This window comes from Symphalangus syndactylus, chromosome 4 (assembly GCF_028878055.3).
Source record: "Symphalangus syndactylus isolate Jambi chromosome 4, NHGRI_mSymSyn1-v2.1_pri, whole genome shotgun sequence".
Taxonomy (NCBI): domain Eukaryota; kingdom Metazoa; phylum Chordata; class Mammalia; order Primates; family Hylobatidae; genus Symphalangus; species Symphalangus syndactylus.
Genome location: NC_072426.2, coordinates 139,316,409 through 139,337,648, shown reverse-complemented (window position 1 = coordinate 139,337,648; position 21,240 = coordinate 139,316,409). Strand labels below are relative to the sequence as shown.

At 33.7% G+C, this 21,240-nt stretch overlaps 1 protein-coding gene across 3 annotated transcripts in view; it reads right to left on the bottom strand.

Annotated features, from left to right (window-relative positions):
• Positions 1-21,240, bottom strand: part of TLL1 (tolloid like 1) — a 235,950-nt gene that overhangs the window by 62,598 nt on the left and 152,112 nt on the right. For 2 of the 3 annotated variants that reach the window (XM_055276332.2, XM_055276333.2), the window contains 4 exons: positions 18,942-19,057; positions 4,983-5,085; positions 2,271-2,387; positions 983-1,128 (listed from right to left, as the gene is read on the bottom strand). In XM_055276332.2, coding sequence (XP_055132307.1) covers positions 983-1,128; positions 2,271-2,387; positions 4,983-5,085; positions 18,942-19,057 — 482 coding nt within the window. Of the gene's footprint in view, positions 1-982; positions 1,129-2,270; positions 2,388-4,982; positions 5,086-13,301; positions 13,940-18,941; positions 19,058-21,240 lie in introns of those variants that run through there. The other variant, XM_055276334.2, reaches the window with a different exon arrangement.

Genomic DNA, 21,240 nt, shown 5'->3' with positions numbered 1-21,240 from the left:
TTTACTGGCAATGCCTGGATTCTCCTGGTGCTCCTGCTGCAGGTACAGACACACAACCATGACCATGGTCACTGCCCTCAGTAGGGAGTGTTCATAGTGCTCATTACTACCCGCTGGGTAGTAGGGCTCATTACTGCCTTCTGATCACTTAGTGAATTAGTCTTCCAATCAGTAAAGACTCCATCTCCAATCATGCATCTAAATTTCTAAACCTGGCTGGGACCTACCACCTGCATCTCATTGTTCTTCTCCACTTCAGCTTGGGCTCTCAATTTCCAGACCAACTCTGATTTAAACATACTCTGGAGTTTCTGAGAAATTCTTCTATTCCTCGGCTTTAAATCTTTAACTCAGTTCCTTTCATCCCACAAAAATGACTCATGGGCCATTGTGTTAGTTCTGGACCCAGACTTTGATCCAAAAATTCTGATTGGCCTTTGGTTTCTTCTGGCCCTTCATCTAATAACACAACGATGCTGCTGATCTCCCTGATGAATATTTTTAAGGAGGTTGAAAGCTCGTCAGAACACTTAAAATCCCTATTTTTGATATAAACAATTATCTGTGTTATGGTAAAAAAAAAAAAAGGTGAAAAATGTTTTTTTCCTCTTACAAAAAAGACTTTCTACCTTTTAACCTCTTAGTTTAGAAGAGAAATAAAAGTTCTATTACTTAATGGACCCTCTTGTGAAATAGGGCTGTGCATTTGTCAAAAGAAACTATTGTCAGTACTTCAAACATTCTAATTCAAATAGCACAGATAATGTAAACTCACTTTAATCTTCTTGAAAATGTCTGCAAACGAGGAAAGAAGAAAAAAAAAACCCTTTTGCTCTTGATGTTGCATTTTATGAGTGATCCTTTGCTTCTTTGCTGATTAAAAGGCTGACTCTGTTTCTTTGCTGATTTAATGAGGATTCTCTTAAATGCCATTGTCGTTTATGGAGAATATGTGCCAGGAAGATAGCCTAAAAGACTTTACCTCAAAGGACTGAAAGGTCAGTCCGACGTGGTAGCTCTCAGACACTGTTATTTTCCACACACATTCTTTCATCGGGCGATAATCATCAGGATAATTAGGAGACTGAATCTGTCCTTCATTTTTACGTATCTCACCTCCACAGATCGCTGAAGAAAGCCAAAAAACAAACAAATAACTAAGCCTGGACATGCCATTTCGTTTTCATTTTCTTCTAGGGTAACACTGAAGTTCAGCTCCTGTAGCTCAGTACATAAAGACCAGGCTATAAAAATCAAAGTTGACTGGCTGTAATGTAGTAAATATTTATGTGGTAAAAAAAACCTAGTCAAGTAACTACAAATATTAGATAATGGTCAAGGAATAAATAATTTTTAATCCTATCTTAACAAAAAGGTATTTTTTTAACCTTTAAAAACCTTTAGTGGCTTTGTGAATTCATTCTCTGTGAGTTTGTTCTGTGATTCTCTGAGCTGCTTCCTTCGGTCTTTCGACCACAGGTAAAATAGCTCATCAGAAGAGGAGCCTCATCCTGAACAGAACTCACTGGGTCTCTGGCAGTGAGTTAGTGTCATGTGCACAGCGTCCGTGACTGCCTCCAAATAATCCTCTTCACTACTAGGCAGTTAATCCTTAAAACAAAATGCTTCCGTTTACTTAAAAGTTTAAGGGAAGCAGGAATCTTCTGTCTTCAAAATTACTTTAACTGCTGTAACTAGGAAGTGTCTCGTCCACCCACAACCTGGCAAGAAAGGAGCTGGTTTTAAAGCCAAGAAAGCACAATGCCAGTTTATTGTTTTAGAGAAGCATAAAACAAAGCATTTAATAAGTCCTTCCTCAAATGCTGACTCTCTTATTTAGATAAAGCATGCCTCAGAGATCGGCACAATTACTTTCTGTGCAATTTCCTCTAATAAAAAGTATTTCAGGAATACAGGGACCAAACAGACACAAAATCAGTACAAAGGAAAATGATAACTTCTTCATAATGTTTTAAAACTATCATGAAACAATTAAACTTTAAAAATTCTTGCACCATTTGCTATTTTCTCCACACATCCTGAACACATTTAGATATTATTGCATCACTGATACTAGAAAACAAGTTGTTCTTGCAATTTAAATTTACTGAGTATTTTTATTAAAATTATCTATATGAATATTATAATACAGATTCAGAAAAATTCATAATTTTAAAATATGGTCACAATGTCATTGTAATGAAATTAAGAAACAAACATTTCTGTTGAGATATAAGATGAACTACTCTCTAAAATTCAATGTGACTTACCTTCATAGACAGCTGCAAAGCCTTTTCCTACCCAATTACTGCTGCTACGAAACTCAATCCACATTCTGCTGTCTGTAGAAGTAAGAACTTCAGGCACTTTGTCCCCACAGAATCTACCTAAAAGAAATAAAAGAATAAAGAGAAACTCTTAAATAGGACTCTGTATTCTACATTCTTTTTGTACTAGCCACAAATAATATGTAAACACTGATTTAATTCACATTTCCATTCCAAGTGATTGCAGCCACAACTATGCCCTAATATTTACTTACTAATGGTAGATAAACAAAACAATGTCTTCATATATATTTATAAAGTATTTGATCATCAGCCTCAGAATAGCTGACTGATGTCAGTATTGTTACCATATGTAGATGTAAGATGTTTACTTAAAAACAATATTTGAAAAAGGTCAAATGATGCATCAAGGTGGGGAATATTATTTAATGGGGAACAGAAAAAAGGTGCAAGTCACCCTAAGAAAGTGGTTTCAAATTGTCAACCTGGCCAATAACAGGGAAATGACTTGGTTAAGAATGTGCTCTCGGCCAGGCACAGTGGCTCACGCCTGTAATCTCAGCACTTTGGGAGGCCGAGGTGGGGGCATCACAAGGTCAAGAAATCGAGACCATCTTGGACAATATGGTGAAACCCCGTCTCTACTAAAAATACAAAAATTGGCTGGGCATGGTGGCTCACGCCTATAGTCCCAGCTACTTGGGAGGCTGAGGCAGGAGAATCGCTTGAGCTGGAGAGGCAGACGTTGCAGTGAGCCGAGATAGCACCAATGCACTCCAGCCTGGCGACAGAGCAAGACTCCATTTCAAAAAAAAAAAGAAAGAAAGAAAAGAAAAGAAAGAAAGAATATGCTCTTAGCTCAAAGCAGAGTTCTTTATTCACCCAGGTTCAACAGTAACTCCTGAGGAAAACCCCAAGGCTACTCTTGGTACCTTTTATCACTGCACACATTCCATCTCATCTATAAAGCTATAATCTGTAGACTATATCTGTATAGGCAGAATAACTAATACTATCAGAAGACTTGAGCATAATTTCTAATTTCTTCTAATTCTGTATCCAGAAATATGAATTACAGCAAATGAATATAATACCTGTCATTCCTTCCTTCCTTCCTCATCTTTCCACAAATATTTATGCTTATGTCTGCCTCTATGCTCTAAGCTTTCACATGATCACAAAATGCTTAAATATAACAAAGCACATGCAATAATTCTACAAACATGTTATCCATTTTTATGTGTCTCTGGAAATGGCTTACATAGTTTTGGTGTATGAAAAATGTAGCCGACTTGCATAAAGCAAGTTCATACTAATAGCTAATAGGTGAAGACATATCTTCCTAAATTGCAAAGCAAATTAGAGGCGGGTAACACAGAGCAGTGTGTTTTAAACTGTAGTGTGCATCTGAATTTCTAGGAAATCTATTAAAATGCTAACCCTAATTCAGAGGATGTAGAGTGAGAGCCAAGTTTCTACAATTCTAACAGCTTTCCGGATGATTTTGTTGCTACCAATCTAAGTGCTGCACTTTTTGGAGCAAGGTCTTAGAAGAAACAGTAGGGAAAGCTTTTCACATAAAAACCAGGATCACACTGCCTCTCTCTGGTGGTCCATTATACATTGAGCCATGTAATGCTGATGGTGCTCTAAAAAGAAGTGTCGTTCAGAATTTTAGCTCTAGATTTGTTTCTCTAATATGAGTTTAATGAAATATTTTCTTTGGCTTGTGCATACATATGTAAAAAATTGCTTCATCTAGGCTAAGAAACTAAATATAGAAGACAATGTTTTCCTCAACCTGACTTACCACATTAGTTCAATTCTTCATTTTTAAATATTTCTACATATCTCTTGGATTTACTATGGCTGCTGTCACTTTTAATACAATTGTGCCCATTCAGTAGGTGTTAGATGTTAAAAGAGCTGTACAGTTCATCAACGCAACTGAGCAAAACTACTTCTAAAAGTAAAGAAAAAGTTACAATCCCAGAAAAAGATCAATATAGTGTAGATGCCTGCATGCTCCAAACAGCTCTCACCTTTAAGTAAAACAGAGGGCAACAGTAAACTGCCTATGCAAGTTAATAGTGTGGTCTGTGGTTAAACGTTGGCAGCAGACTTTCATGAGCACCAGATCTGAGCTACAGTTTATGACACAAACTACAAATGTCTCTTCTCAGCCACAGAAAACTCTCTGAGAAGCAAAATTGTGACGTCTATAATATAATAAGAGTAAATATGCTTGGCATAGGAAGCCAACTACCAAACATGTACCTAACAGTTTACACTACTGGCTTAGCAACAAAACAGAAACAAAACACACAAACACACAACATGTACACCCACAATTAGTTTTTTTAAAATCAAAAACTGATTCTTAAAGCAAAAATACAGAAACACTGTGAGGAGTACTCATGATAGGCACAATATATGAGAAAGCTATTCTCAATCATTATGTTCAAATCCTAGTATCTACCTTATAACTTAAGCTAGCTCAAATTAATCAGTCAATGTATTTATCCATTTGTCTTGGAGTATTTTTGGTATGGTTGAAAAAAGTATAACTAACATAAAAAAATGTTAGTCACACACATTTTTAACTCTAAGATGACTCTTGAGAGAATCGGTTGTTTTTTTTTTGGACGGGACAGAATAGATACATAGCCACATAAGAGGGAAAAGATATCTTACCGAGGAGAGGTGATTTTCTCCAGTACCCGTCTCTTACTTCAATATAGTCATACCAGCACAAACTACTCTTGTATAGATCCATCGTTGTAAAATTTAAAACAATCTGCAAAATGGAGGTAAGCAACCCACAGAGTAAAAATGATTGTATCTACATACAGTGATTTGATTCCTAAAGGTAAGGAACCCTGGTCTGCAGTAAAAATGCATATACAGCTAATTATTTTTCTATGTTATAATTATCCTAATAGTTTTTTCTGAACCAAACCTTGAAACCATGTTTTCCCATTTTCTTTAACTGTTTTACAATGACAGGAGAAGTACAATATGAGTAGTTGAACAAACTAGATATTTTAGCAATTAACAAAAAGTTTCTGTAAAGTTAATCTGGACAACTGTAAAGCAAACAAACTTTTATTCAAATAGTTTATTTTGAATTTTCCCAAGATAAACATGACTTGAGCCATGAAGAATTCTAATTTTTCCATGAAAGTCTTTTTAAAAATAATTTATTTCAGAGATGACCAGTCAGACATCTATAATTATGTTAAAAATAACCACCATGTGCCACATTCCCAGAACATATAATATCATTGTGTATGTTGAAATGTTTTAAATACAGCCCTAGAATTAGAATTTATCCATCTAATGATAATCAAAGGCAGATGTCACTATGTTTCTCTAGATCCAAATATGTATATACAAAGACCTTTCAATTTAGAGCATCTTGTACATGACCCTTATTCTGTGCTTTGTTTCAAAATGATGCTGTTGTGTAAAGATAACTCAAGAGACAATTCTAGGAAAGATGACTTTCTTACTGCTTTATTAAAGGACTTCACTTTTCAAACAACTCTTTTTTTTCTTACTTGATTACACCAAAAGTAAAGCCAAACTTACACGAGACATGTGCTTATCTAATGCAATGAAATTCATTTGGATTTTTTTTTCACATTCAAAAACTCATTCTAACTCTATTCTGCTGAAAACATCGGAGATGCTTAAGGCTCATAGTAAGCCAGTTCTCTTCTCTAGAAATTGTGATGGACTTTGGCCAAAAGCAACAAATTATGAGTATACGAAATGCTCCTACTACAAAACTATAGTTTGTAGCAATATTCAAAAATCCCTTTTGTGAAAATACAAAAGGCTGAAGTGAAAGAAGTCTCAAAGAATAACAAAGGAAGGAAGAAAAACAAGAAGAAAGAAAGGGAGAGAAGGACAGAGGAAGGAAAGAAGGAAAATAAAAACATAATCAATACTGAATCTATATTCCAGAAAAGTATTACCAATTCTGTGCTGGCAAGTATGTGCTTCTCCCCTTTCTTGAACACAATATTTAACCTAAAGGTAAGCACTAATTATTGCAAATCAATGCTGAATGAACTTAGTTCTTTCCCAAATGACACAGGATAACTATAAATATTTCTCATGGCATCTCATATCTAGGTACCATAGTGATCAGTGAAGAAACTGTACACCAAAGCTGGTTTCAAATATCGGTATAGACTAGCATGTACTTTCCTAGTAACAAAGAAAGAAATCTGCCAAGGATAAGAAAATAGGGATGTAATTTTTTTAAATGTAGTACATTAAGTTGTGGAATCAGGTTTTTTTTTTTTTTTTTTTGTATTGGAGATGGAGTTTAGCTCTTGTCGCCCAGGCTGGAGTGCAGTGGAGCAATATTGGCTCACCGCAACCTCCATCTCCCAGGTTCAGGTGATTCTCGTCCCTCAGCCTCCCGAGTAGCTGGGATTACAGGCGCCTGCAACCATGTCCAGCTAATTTTTGTATTTTAAGTAGGGACGGAGTTTCGCCATGTTGGCCAGGCTAGTCTTGAACTCCTGACCTCAGGTGATCCACCAGCCTCGGCCTCCCAAAACACTGGGATTACAGGCGTGAGCCACCGTGCCTGGCCGTAAGTAGGTTTTAATAGAATTGTTCATTTATTTTTATCTTCCTTGTTTGTAGTTTATCTTCTTTCTGTTTTTCTTTTTCTTCACCTCATTGTAAGGTTCCGTTTTTTAAATGTTTACAAAAATTTTCAAAATATCCAAAGGCAAAGCATTGATCATTTTTTTCCCAATAATCTCAATGCTTGATTTTCAAAATGCTTTAGTATCTAATTTATTTTTATAAATTTCCCAAAATATTTTCTCCTACATCTCTAAATACCAATGCAACATTAGACTATATTCAGGATATAACTAGGAAATAATATCTGGTTTTTCCCTTTAACTTTGTGTTTACTTTAAGTCTGCTCCAAATACTATCACTGCCTGATACTACGTTTCATTTTGCATTTATATTTTCCCTATAGCAACCCACCAAGGTTTCAACTCTATATGATTATATAAGAACTCATTTATTATAGCAGGGATAGCAAAACTTGAATATAGACACAAACAGAGACTCCCCCAAGGCTCACATTCTGGCTTCCCTCTTAGATTGAAAGGGTAGTTTTATAATGATATGCAAATAGCTTCTACTGTCTTCTTCATGAGGAAAAACAATAAAGCTAAATTAGAAGTATATGTATTATCAATTTCATCCAAAATTAAAAAATGTGTTTGGATTGCAAAGAAATAGTTAATATTTGATCTCTTGAAACACACACACACACACACACACACACACAGTTGGATGGGGATAACTCTAAGCAGAAAATTTTTCTAACTTGTTTTTAATCTTCTAGTTTAAACACCAAACACCATGGAGGAACGTAACCGGCCTGACATTAACATAAAACACAGAGTCCTTTAAAAGCAGAAAATGTAATAAAGATAGGTTTTCTAAAATCAAATCATAGGGCTCTGATTATAGACATAAAATTCTGGCATTTGACTAAGGTTGCTAGCAGGATTCGTACTTGAATAACAAATCAAACACACTTGGAAAATATCTGGTTGTTTTACATTATGTTATTTTATATAAACATATTGCATCTTTCCCCAAAGAATGATCAAATGAAAAATACAAAACACAACTATATAAATATTTTATTTTTGACGTAAGTATAAGTAACAACTCAAAATTAACTACAGCTCCCTTAGAGTATGAGATTGAGGGGACAATTTTAAGATTTCCTGTGATCTGTTAGGAGTCTAAGTTGCAGCGTTGAATAGATGTCACTGCTGCCAATTGTGCTTATTAAAGACTTTGTTTTCCAATGTTGCAGAGTGAAGAATCCTGAAGAAAGGCAGATCAACAGTTCAAGGGACTGGATGTCTGCGAGTCTCCAGAGAAAGATATAATCAATGAACTTTTTTCAGCACAATTAAGATATTATTGGCTACCTAAACAAATTCCATGAGCACCACAAAAAAGGCCAATTAGCATAATATTTGCACCATACCTTATAAGGCTGAAGATAGAGAATGTACAAACCTTGCCAAGTAGACTGAAAAAAGAGCAAGATAAACTAGATTGCTATGCTATAGCCAGAAGAAGCCTGGACAAGTCTAGTAAACTTTCTAGAGTGGCGATATTTTTTTTTTCCTCAGAAATAAGGCTCAGAGAGAGTAAATCAGGTATCAGTAAACTATAACCCATGGATCAAATTCTGCCTGAAGCCTGTTTCTGTAAAATTTCTGTCGGAACCATTCCTTTACCACATGTCGTTTATGCCTGTTTCAATGCTACAGTGTTAGAAATCAATATTTGTGACAAATACTGTATGGCCTGCAAAAACAAATATATTTACTGTATGTTCTTTCCAGAAATGTTTGCCAGTCTCTGGAATAACTGATCCTTAAGGTTTTGTTCAGCTCTGAAATTGTACCATGTTATAGGAAAAAAAATACAACTTTTTCTGCATCTGGAAGCTATTCTTGATTGGGAGTCAGAAGACCTGGGTTCAAGTTCTAACTTATCAGTTTGCTGGTTTACTTAAACATTCTGAGATTGAATCTTACTGCTGTAAATGGGAGGTCACCATATCAGGCTTATCTCACCAGAATTAACTCAGAAGACTTTAATTGAATGATGTGGAGAAAAATACTCAGGTAATCCCAAAGCACTATTAAGATTCTTATGTATTATTATTTTCATGGTATATATTCAGACATTCCTCACAATATAAACCCTGAAAAAAATATATAAGATGAAGTATTACTCCATTTCTTTATTCCATCTATGCTCTGAAACATACAAACATCAGTTTGATGACAGGTGGAAACCAGAAGTTGAATTATTCTATTAAAATAATTTTTCTGCTTAAACTTATGTGATAACATCTGACTTTGAAATTTTGATGAATCATCACTCACTATTCATCAGAACATTTTTATACCTCTCGCTACAGTTTGAATGTGTATGTGCCTCCAAACTTCATATATTGGAAATTAAATTCCAGAGTGATGGTATTAAGAAGTGACCACTGGAAGCTGATTAAGCCAGGAGGGCTCTGCCCTTAGAAATGAGATTAGTGCCCTTATAAAAGGGCTTGAGGAAACAAGTTCATCCTTTTATCCCTTTGTCCCTTCCAACCCTTCAGCCAAGTGAGAATGCAAGAAGAAGCAGAGAGGGAGAACTAACCAGATACCTGAATTTACAGACATCTTGACCTTGGGCTTCTCAGCATCTACCTCTGTGAGTGAGAAATAAGTTTCTATTGTCCATAAATTACTCAGTCTGAGGAGCTTTGTTATAGTGGCATTAATGGACTAAGACTTCTCTTTCATAAATTCCCACTACACCCCTACATCTAGTTAACTGTCAAATTCTGTAGACGATATTCTATAATATCCCTAAAAATACTCCTCCGCTTCCTTTTCCTTTTTCATGTCAATGCTGGCTGTACTTCTTTTCTGAATATAATGTAATAGTTTCACAAGATGTGCTCTGGCTCTTAATTTTACTCTTCTCCATTTCATCCTACACTTTATGGCCATAGTAATCTCAATAGAGTTTGCTACCCATCAAGGTTTTGGAATCAACGACTCTAGTCATAACCCAATTTTGCTGCCTAATCTTTCATTATCTCAAGCACATAAACTTCATTCCACTCATCCCTAACTTCTTGCTATTGTGCTCTGACAAAATATTCCAATCTCAGCTCTATTCCCATTCCTTTACTTAAAGTGAACATAATTCTATGTGGATTCTACTTTCCCCTTCCTTGTTCCTTGAAATTATTCATATCGCTCAAAATCTTTATTGAATGCTACCACCTCTTTAGTCATGCATGGATCTTCCAACAAGATCTGAGCTTTCCTAAAGTCCATGATAAATTGTATTTTCTTTTTTCAGTTATTTTTCAAAGTTTAACCATTGTATTACTAGGTTATAAGTTTATAATACCAATAATTTATTTCACACATCAAAAGATACATCTATTTTAATAGAATAAAAATGTATTCATGTAGTAATTGCTAAATTTAAGCAATGTCTTTGGCAATATAAATACGCTATTGTGAATTGACTCCATATGTGTAAATCATAGATGAGTGATTAAAAAGAAATATCTGCAAAAAATAGTCAATAGCTTCTAAATGGGTTATATAGGAAAATAGAAAATATTAAGTCTATTCAAGACATAAGCAATCTGCCCTTGTTCAAAGGTTAGTCAATTCTAAGGCATGCAAGAATCAATACCATGCGCTTCTATCAGCTCAACACAGCTACCCTCTTAGCTGCATATTTTGGATTGTTGCCAGCATGAACCATGCAACATCAAAGAATGGCCTTAAATCGAACAGAAATCCCTCTGTACCTTGGGTGGCTCAATCTAAGAAAGACATGTGTGTGAACTGAAACCCTTATTTTTTGATTGTGGCATAACATGTGTGCACAATGTAAAAGTTACCTTTTTAACCATATTTATGTGTACAGTTCTGTGCATTAAGTACATTCACATTATTGTCCAACAATGACTGTACTTTTTAAAGAGAATATTTTTCTCTTGCCCAAAATAACATATGCTTATTGCAGATAATTTTTTAAAGGAACAAAGAAGACATAAAAACTATTTGCAAACTCAGCAGATACAAATAAGCATCATTTTGTTATATATTCTTCCATAAATTTGTCTCCAATGTACATAATTTAAAATACAGAACTTCTCATGCCACTAACTTTTGATTTGCCTTAAATATTTCATAATATATCGTAAACATTTTCTCAAATCAGAGTTTTCTTTAAGTTTTCAAAATTTACTTTGTTTCCAATTTTCACTATTATAATAAACAGTTACCTTTGCACACACTCAGATAATTGTTCTAGGATAAATATCTGGGCAAAAGTGCAGGTACATTTTGTAAAGTGTAATACAAATTACCCAATGTGCTCCTAAAAGGTTATTTAAATTTCTACTTTGAGGAGTTGCATATCTTTATGATCACTTGATATTAACATTCAATTCTATCTTTACCAATATGACAGGTGAAATATGACAAGTTATTGTTAGTTCAAATAGCACTTCTCTGATAAAAATAAGATTAAAGAATTTCATATATTCATTGAATATGTACTTGCATTGATACTTCACTAAATTTTCTACTGTCTCAGGCATTTTCTGCTGTGGGGTGAATCTTTAGTTATCAGTTTATAACAGCTCTTTACATATGAATGACCCAATGGTCCCTCATCCTTATATGTTATAATAGTCTCCATTTTCATTTTTATTTGTGCTTTTTTGTATTTTTATAAAAACAATTTTACATGGATAATCTGAACAAGTTATTTTAAATTTTCTTATTTTCAACTCATGTATTCAACATATCTTTTTCAGAAAGAAAATAAAGCATTGTTTTCCTTAGAAAACTATGCAATATGAAGTAGAACTTGTTTAATTTTTTCACATATCCTTTAAAATGATTTAAGTATTATTTACTGAGAAAATCCATTTTCCCAATTTATTTGAAAAATGATCCTTACAAGTATATGACAGAAGTTTTCTATGCCCTCAGGCATAATTCTGGTCTTTTTAGTTTGTCCACTGATACAGAAGACTTTTTGACATTGCCACAGAATTTGAATTACTGAGGCTTCATAATGTTTTTCTATCTTATAGTGCAACCCACTCCCCCATATTACCATTGTTTGTGAACTTGCCAACTATTCTATTTTTAAGATAAACTCTAGAAAAAATTGGTCTGGTACAAAACAAAAATCTATTGGAATTTAATTTGGAATTACTATACATTAATTTGACAATAACGGATAATTTATAATACTACACTTTTACATTTCTTTTACATTTTGGTTCATGACGTTATTCCTGCTTATTTTAGTCCCACAGTAAAGTTTCTAGTTTTCTAAAATATGCTATATTTTAATATATTTGAATACCTCTAGTCTTGCTTAACTTTTGGTTGATTATTTTGATTTTAGAGAAAACACATTCTCTATAACTAAAGAAAAATTTAATAATTAGCTCTGACAAATGTCAGATGCCACATGTGTGATGTTAGATAAGTTACTCAATACTTTCTCAACTTCAATTTCTTTGTAATATGAAGATAATTCTAGTACTAACTTCAGTAGGGTGCTGAGAAGATTAGAGAAGCTTGGCACAGCACCTAGTATAGTGTAGGCACTCAAGAAATCCCAGGTTTTTTCTATTTATTGTATTTTTAAAAAATTCCTTCTACTCCTATTTATTCAATTGTTTATCATTATATGTTGAATTCTAATTCATTCAGTATTTGTGGAAATTTTGAGACAGGTTTTTGTTAGATTTTGACCTATTACTTTTCAAATTAACATATTTTATAACATTGAAATACTCTCATATTATTGGAATCAAAAAAACTTAAGGCCAGGCATGGTGGCTTATGCCTGTAAACCCAGAACTTTGGGAGGCTGAGGCAGGTGGATCACTTGAGCTCAAAAGTTCAAGACCAGCCTGGGCAACATGGTGAAACCCTGTCCCTCTAAAAATACAAAAATTAGCCACGTGAGGTGGTGCATGCCTGTAATTCCAGCTACTCAAGAGGCTGAGGCACAAGAATTGCTTGAACTGCAAAGCAAAAGTTACAGTGAGCCGAGATCACACCATTACACTCCAGCCTGGGCAACAGAGCAAGGCTCCATGTCAAAAAAAAAAAAAAAGACCTTGCAATTGCCATAATTTATAAAATTTATAAATGATACAGCTTGATTTAACTTCTTTATATAACAGCCATGTGTTTATATTCATATAATAAGCTGTATATAGTTCTATTTTTTGGATTGCATGAGGTGTGCCTTTCAGAATTTTACTTGTTTAAAAAATAAATAAATAGACTTCACATTGACTTACAATACTTTTAATATACATTTTATTACATGAGAGGTATCCAAGAATTTGGGAAACTGCCTTGAAAATCATCTTAAGCAGCTTCATTTTATGAGTAATTCTTTGTTCATTCATTTTATATGGGTATTAACTTATTAAATTTTTAGTGTTTGTTAAATCACTTTTGATAACTTTAATGTGCAAAATTGTACATTAAAAATATTTGAAATGAAGGTATTTCTGCAAGCCTTTATTTAAAACAAAGGTAAATGTGCAGCCAACTATATCCAGTGAAACTATAGTTTTATAAATTCATGTAAAAAATCCACATTTTCAAACAGAAAAAAACAAAAACGTTAATTTAAAAAATAATCTATAATGTAAGCTATAGGCAGGACCAAAATAAGCCATAATGGAAGTCAGAAACATGGGCAGGAATGCTGAATAAAAACATTTAGTAAATCTTTAACAAATGGTGTTGAAGAAACTGGATATCCACATATACAAGAATGGTTTCAATTAACACAATATTGATTAAAAACCTAAATATAAGACTATAAAACTATAGAACTCATAGAAGAAAACACAGGGTAAAAACTTCATGTTATTACATATGGCCATGATTTCTTGGCTATGACACCAAAAGCACAGGCAGTAAAACTAAAAGTAGACAAGCAGTATGACATCAAACTTTATAATTTGTGTTCATCAGAAGACACAATCAACAGAGTGAAAATACAACCTGTGAAAGAGGAGAAAATATGTGCAAATCATATCTCTAATCAGTGCTTAATAACCAGAATATATAAAAACTTCTACAGTTGAAAGACAAAATCAAATAATCTGGTTTAAACATAGGCAAAAGACTTGAATAAACATTTCTACAAAGACTATATACAAATGGCCATTAAGCATACAAAAAGATGCTCAAGTTATCACTAGAAGATGTTCACTAGTCATCAGAAAAATTCAAATCAAAATCATAATGAGATATCACCTGACACCCAGTAGGATGGCTACTATCAAAACAACAGAAAATAACAAGTGTTGGTGAGGATGGAAAGAAATTGGAACTCTTTTGCAGTCTTAGCGAACACTGTGAAATAATGCAACCACTGTGGAAAAGAGTATAAAGATTATTTAAAAAATTAAACATAGAACTACCATATGATCCAGCAACCTCACTTCTGGATAGATAACCAAAATAATTGAAAACAAGGTCTCTGAGAGATATTTGCAATCCCAGGTTCATATCAGCACTATTCACAATAGTCAAGGGGTAGAAGCAACCTAAATGTCTACCAATGAATGAAAGGATAAAGAAAATGTGGTGTATTCATACAATGGAATGTTATTCAGGCTTAAAAAATAAATAATGTCACATGGATGAACCGTGAGGGCCTTATGTTAAGTGAGATAATCCAGTCACAAAGGGACAAATACTCTATGCTTCCAATCATATGAGGTTTCTCAAATTCACAGAAACAGAAAGTAGAATGATGATTGCCAGGCACAAAGGGATGGAAGGAAAAGGGATTTGTTGGGTTTAATGAGTATAGAGTTGCAGTTTTGCAAGATGAAAAAGTTCTGGAGATCTGTTTCACAACAATGTGAATATACTTAACATACTGAACTGCACACCTAAAAATGGTTAAGATGGTAAATTTTATTCTATGTAGTTTTTACTACAATAATATTATAGTTTATTTTACCACAGTAATAATAAAAATCCATGGTAGCATTTGCACATGTAAAACTAATGTTAAGTGCAAAAGACAACAGTGTCTCATTTGTGTGATTAAAAAAAGGTATCAACAAATATGCAAAGCAATATCTTATAAAAATGGAATAATCTTATATGTTTTAAGATCCTTTTTTGAATTGGGAAGAGGCTAAAGATACAAATTAAATATAATTTGATTAAGAAAGAAAGCTGGCAGAGAGTACCAAATGATAGCGTATACATTTAAAACTTTCAAACCAGTAGAGAGAAAAATATGAAATGATAAAAAAACAAACATAATTGAATGCATAAGAAGGAAAAGGGGGAGAACAAAAAAAGGGATGTATTAAAATGCAAATAAGAAATAAAAACACACCAATAGTCACAATAAATAGAACTGCAATGAGCATTCTAACTAAAGAGAAAGCCTGCCATCATGGGTTAAACAAAAAATAAACTGGACTGTATACTCTCTAAAACACACCAATAGTCACAATAAATAGAATTAAAATAAGCACTATAATTAAAGACAAAACCTGCCATCGACTGATTAAATAAAAATAAACTGAATTGGATACCTGAAACAAAAGGTTGGAAACTATTGAATGTCTAGATGTCTAGAACAGGACAAAGATATACCTGGCAAATATATTAATCAAAATATAAGTGTAGCTTTATTAATAATAGACAAAATAGAGTTTTAACCTGAACCATCTCTAGAAATAAAGAAATTCATTATAAAGTGATAATAGTTTAATACATCAGGGGGATAAAATGTTGTAAACACATGTATAAAATGATATAGCATAAACATACATAAAACAAAAATTAACAAGGCTATAAAGAGAAATTAACAAATCTACCATAGTGACAAATATTTGTAAATATCTGATAAACAGACAAAACAATAATACAGAGAATCTATGAGCATCACAATTAAGATGATGCACCCAACCATTGCACAAAACATATTTTAAAAGCAAAGATTAGTCTTATGAATACCAGTCACTTCCAAGGTCATATCAGCCTGAAGCTATTGCAAAGACTGACACACAAAGATAGTGCTTTCCCTAAAGGTGACTCAAGGAGAGATAAATAGGAAAAGGATGATTGAAGAAACAATGTTTGCAAAGAAGAAAAACACATTACTGAAAAATTATGTGGGTTAAGAAGAAATAATAACAATAGAAAAAAGTAGAATTGAAACATAACAAATTCTCTATTTTGAGCTGGTGAAATTCAGGTAAAGTAGTTCTGAGGGGAAAATTACAGCCTTCAGTGTCTGCTTTGGAAAAGAAAAGATGCTTGAAATTAATGAGTTAAATTCCCAGCTCAAGAAGTAAGAAAAAAAACCCAGCAGAATGAAACCAAATATTAGGAGAAAGAAAATAAGAAAATAATAAAGACACAAGGATTATAATGAGTTAAAATTGTTCACTGGCTTCTTATAACACTCCAATGTATTTGCTAATCATCACAAATAATATTAAGAAAAATAATAGATGATAGATTTTTTCTTCCTATTTACAACATTTTTGGAAATACAGTTTTATAGATAATCATACATACAAGAAAAATAAATTAACTCTGAATGCTAATGGTGAGAGTTTTGGAATTGGACAGGAGAAATGTTTTTCCCAGATATTAACTTGCTGTTATGAAACAATTTAATTTGATTAATCTTGTTCCCAACTTTTCATATTCTATGAGGTTTTCTTTTTAAAATCATGTATACTTTAAACTTGTTCTCAAAATTTGTGTCTTTTAAAGTTCACTCTTCCGTGTTTTCATAAGAATGACCTTCATATATTTTCTGACTCTTATTAAAAGAACTTAAATAAAAATTGATCAACACCTATAACCATATTACAACAGACTTATAATTTTTAAATTAAAAATAACTGTCAAGAACTATGCATGCATTCATGTATTCTAAGTCAATTGTAACTTTTTGCATCTAAAAATTATTTATGTTTCATGAGTGTTTCATTCAGAGTTTCCACCGCGAATATTATAAAAACCTGGACAACTCCATACCCATGATTATCTCCTAATAGCATTTGGTTATCATCAACAACATCAAACTATTAAAAAAATTGTAATTGCATTCCCACCACAGCTAATGAGAGTACTTACGTTCTTCCAGGTAAATAAGAATCAAAGACAAAGTACGAACAACCCATAGGTCGTTTTTCAACCCATTCCCTCTTTTCAGGCTCCTCCATCTAGCAGTCTTCAGTGTCTATTATTCCCATATTTGTGTCTATGGGTGCTCAATGTTTAGCTCCCACTTATAAATGATAACTTGTGGTATTTAAATTTCTGTCCCTGCATTGATTCACTTAGGATTATGGCCTTTAGCTCCATCTATGTTGCTACAAGGACATGAGTTTATTCTTTTTTATGGCTGCATAATATTCCATGGTGTATATGTACCACATTTTCTTTATCCCATCCACCATCGATGGGCATCTAGCTTGATTCCATGTTTTTGCTATTGTGAATACTTTTTAATTTCTTCTTGAATAAGAATTTAGTTGTAATATTTTATAGAAATTTGCCCATTTTACTCATTGTTTTTAAGTTATTGGTATAATGTTCAAAAGATTCTTTTATTCTCATTTTGTTGTCTTAAGACTCTAAAGTTCTAATAATCTTTTAAATTTTTTTCCCAATTGTGCTTTCTCTATTATTCTTCATCTTTCTTGATCAGACGTGTTTTCATCTATTTCCTTGGGTTTTGTTCTTGTCTATTTTTTTTTTTTTTTTTTTTTTGAGACAGAGTTTCGCTCTTATCGTCCAGGCTGGAGTGCAATGGCGCCATCTCGGCTCGCCGCAACCTCCGCCTACTGGGTTCAAGCGATTCTCTTGCCTCATCCTCTCAAGAAGCTGGGATTACAGGCGTGTGCCAACACACGCAGCTAATTTTTGTATTTTTTGTAGAGACGGGGCTTCACCATGTTGGCCAGGCTGGTCTCAAACTCCTAATCTCAGGTGATCCACCCTCCTCAGCCTCCTAAAGTGCTGGGATTACAGGCGTGAGCCACCGCGCCCGGCCTTGTTTTTGTTTTTGACAGAGTCTTGCTCTGTCACCCAGGCTGGAGTGCAGTGGTGGGATTTCAGCTCACTGCACTCTCCTTGTCCAGGTTCAAGTGATTCTCCTGCCTCAGCCCCCCGAATAGCTGGGATTACAGCTGTGTGCCACCGTGCCAGGCTAATTTTTGTATTTTTAGTAGAGACAGGGTTTTGTCATGTTGGCCAGTCTGGTCTCAAACTCCTGACCTCGAGTGATCCGCCCACCTTAGCCTCCTAAAGTGCTGGGATTACAGGCATGAGCCACCTCGCCTGACCCATTTCCTTGTTTTTTTTTTTTTTTTTAATCAATTCAAATTATCAACTTTTTCATACTTCCAATCATATGTTATTTTCATGTTATTAATTTTATCTTTTACTATTTACTTTTAAAATATCTTTTATTTTATTGCTCTTTTTCTAACCTCTTCATATGGTCGTCTAGGCTCATTAATTTGGGGTCTGAATTTCATATTTCCTAATGTAAGTATTTAAGTCTGTGAATTTTCTTTCACTAAGTACTACTCTATTTGCATTTTACAGGGTTGGTATTCAATATTTTTCTTATATTATAGTTGAAAATAGTTTACAATTTTCATTGTAATTTTTTCCTGGTTGAACTGGATATCCAGATGTATATTTTTAAATCTTAAAATATATGGCGATTTTTCTAAGCGTCTTTCTGATACTGATTTTTACCACAATTTCATTTGTGTCTGAGAATATAATTTGTATTATTTCAACCCTCCTATCGCATTAAAAATTTTAAAATTATATCTTTCAAAAAAATTCCTGGAGTTTAAGCAATTCCCATTATGAATTTTCTGAACTTTTTAGTCTATTTGAAAAATCAAACAAGAATAAAGGATAGAGCGAATTTATATTTGAAGGATGATGAACCTTTGTACTTATATAAGAGTAAAATAGTGGGCTTGACGGTATAAACTACCTTCTCCCCTGGGGTCACAGAAACTCTCCAGATGCAGTGTGTGTAAGAAGGGTAGCCATTGGGAAATCCTGGAGAGGAAAGGTTGCCATTGGATTCTTGTAGGGTTTCTCCACATGCTGAAAGGAAAAAAATATAAGATCATTGGTTAATTTGTATAAAAGACATGAATATCATAAATAAAGCCTTGAAGGGTTTTTCTGGTATTAGACAAGACTAAATGTTTGTATTTTATAGAAGATGTTTCCTTTCTAAGTAAATTTCTTTTTATGTCCCTTACTGTAATTCCAGTATATTTAATGGCATCATTATGGTGACTCACCAAATAAGATTATAAGATAAATAATGTGGCATTCATAAAACTCTTCTTCATGGAAACCTTTCTCATTCATTTCCAAGGAGCCAGTAGCCCCTCTACAGCACACCCACGTTCAGATTCAGGCCAGTGATACCTGGACGATATGGTTCTGAGACCACGTGAAACATTTCACTAATGTATTTGATTTAAATTGAGGCTAAGTTTAAGTGAATACCATATCAAGTTTAAAAAATATTAAAAAATAACTAATGAGTAGTCAACAAAGGTAATATCAAAATGTCAAACACAATAAACTTTTTTTCAAAATAAGAAAAAAAAAATATATATATATATATAAACATCATGGAAGATTCACGTTTTCCAAAAAGATGTAAACATTTACTTTTCTCAGGTTAAGTAGAAATTGCTAAAAAAGCAATTTGTGAATTTTCCTCTTGCTAAGCTTGCCTAATTCCCTGGAACCAATTTTCAGTCATTTGAAACAGCAAATTATTAGCCGCACAGCATGACGATCTGTGTTCACCCAAGGCTAGTTCTCAGCACCATTCTACAATGGGCTTCCCTGTTGCTCTTGCAAGACATGCTATGTGCCACGAACCTAGGCTGCTTGAAGTATCCTTAACTTAAGAATAATTCCTCCACTGCAGCCAGTCCTCTTTCTAACCTTCACTCAACAATCTGAAAGAACAGTTCCTTCCCTCTGAAGGACACTGCAATCAAAAGGGAGCTATTATCATATTACAAGGCCTTAGCTACCAGCAGGTGAACTCTCACCTCATCAACTCCTCAATAAATTATAAATGGATCTGTATAGCTTGTGTTAAATAAAGATAGTGAATACGAAAACAAAGCATAGAGCTCTAAAAATAGATATGCTATAAATGTTTATTCAGAAAAATAGGTATCGTGTTTGTACAACACAATATATTTAAAGTAGGAGTAAATAATGTTTAGTCTGATGAACAGGCAGACAAAAGCAACTTTAGGACAAAAAAGCTCAAGGTCAAGAATACATAAATCAGCACTGTTCTATAAATCATCCAGGGCACTTGATAAATGTAAGGTTAAAAGAAGTCAGAAAAATGAAAATGTATTAAGATTTTGTTAATGCAAACAATGTGCTTCTAAGGAGGATCAGTTAAATGCTAAACAATGATTTGGGAGTTGAATGTGTTTCTATAAAAAAAAAAACAAACCTATAATTAACAGCAGTTTAAAAATAAATTCTGTAATAATTTAAAACCCCACTAAGCCACAGAGAATGCCGGTACTGAATTTCCTCAAGTGCAATTAAATAAATTAAATATACTTAATCCATAAATGTATGCATACAATACTGTTCTGATTAAGAAGATAAATACATGCTAAACAAAATACAACATACACTAAAAATTAATAAGTCCAGATAATATAGTGTCTGATTATAATGCAAGAAGTGGAAACATGTATATTCAAGTTGTGGTAATTACTTGTGAATTTTCTTCAATAAATGTGATTGTCCCAGGCTAGCTGACCCCTACTACATAAGATGTTTCAGAATTTGTTGATTTATTCTCAGATATAAAAGTCAAACTTTATTATTTAAAAAACTAAAGGAAAATTAGCAAAACAAAAAAGTGGGCACTACTAAGTCCAAATGCTTAGACTGTTCATTGACAGCAAGGTGAGTGGATGAGATGACATAAGTTTTTTTATTTTTCTTTGGGGAAAGAGTCTCAATCTGTCACCCAGGCTGGAGTGCAGTGGCTCAATCTCAGCTCACCGCAAACTCCACCACCCAGGTTCAAGTGATTCTCTTGCCCCAGTCTCACGAATAGCTGGGATTATAGGGGTGCACCAACACTCCCAGCTAATTTTTGTATTTTTAGTAGAGATGGGGGTTTCATCATGTTGGAGAGGCTGGTCTTGAACTCCTGACCTCAGGTGATCCATCTGCCTCGGCCTCCCAAAGTGCTGGGGCTACAGGCGTGAGCCACTGCTCCT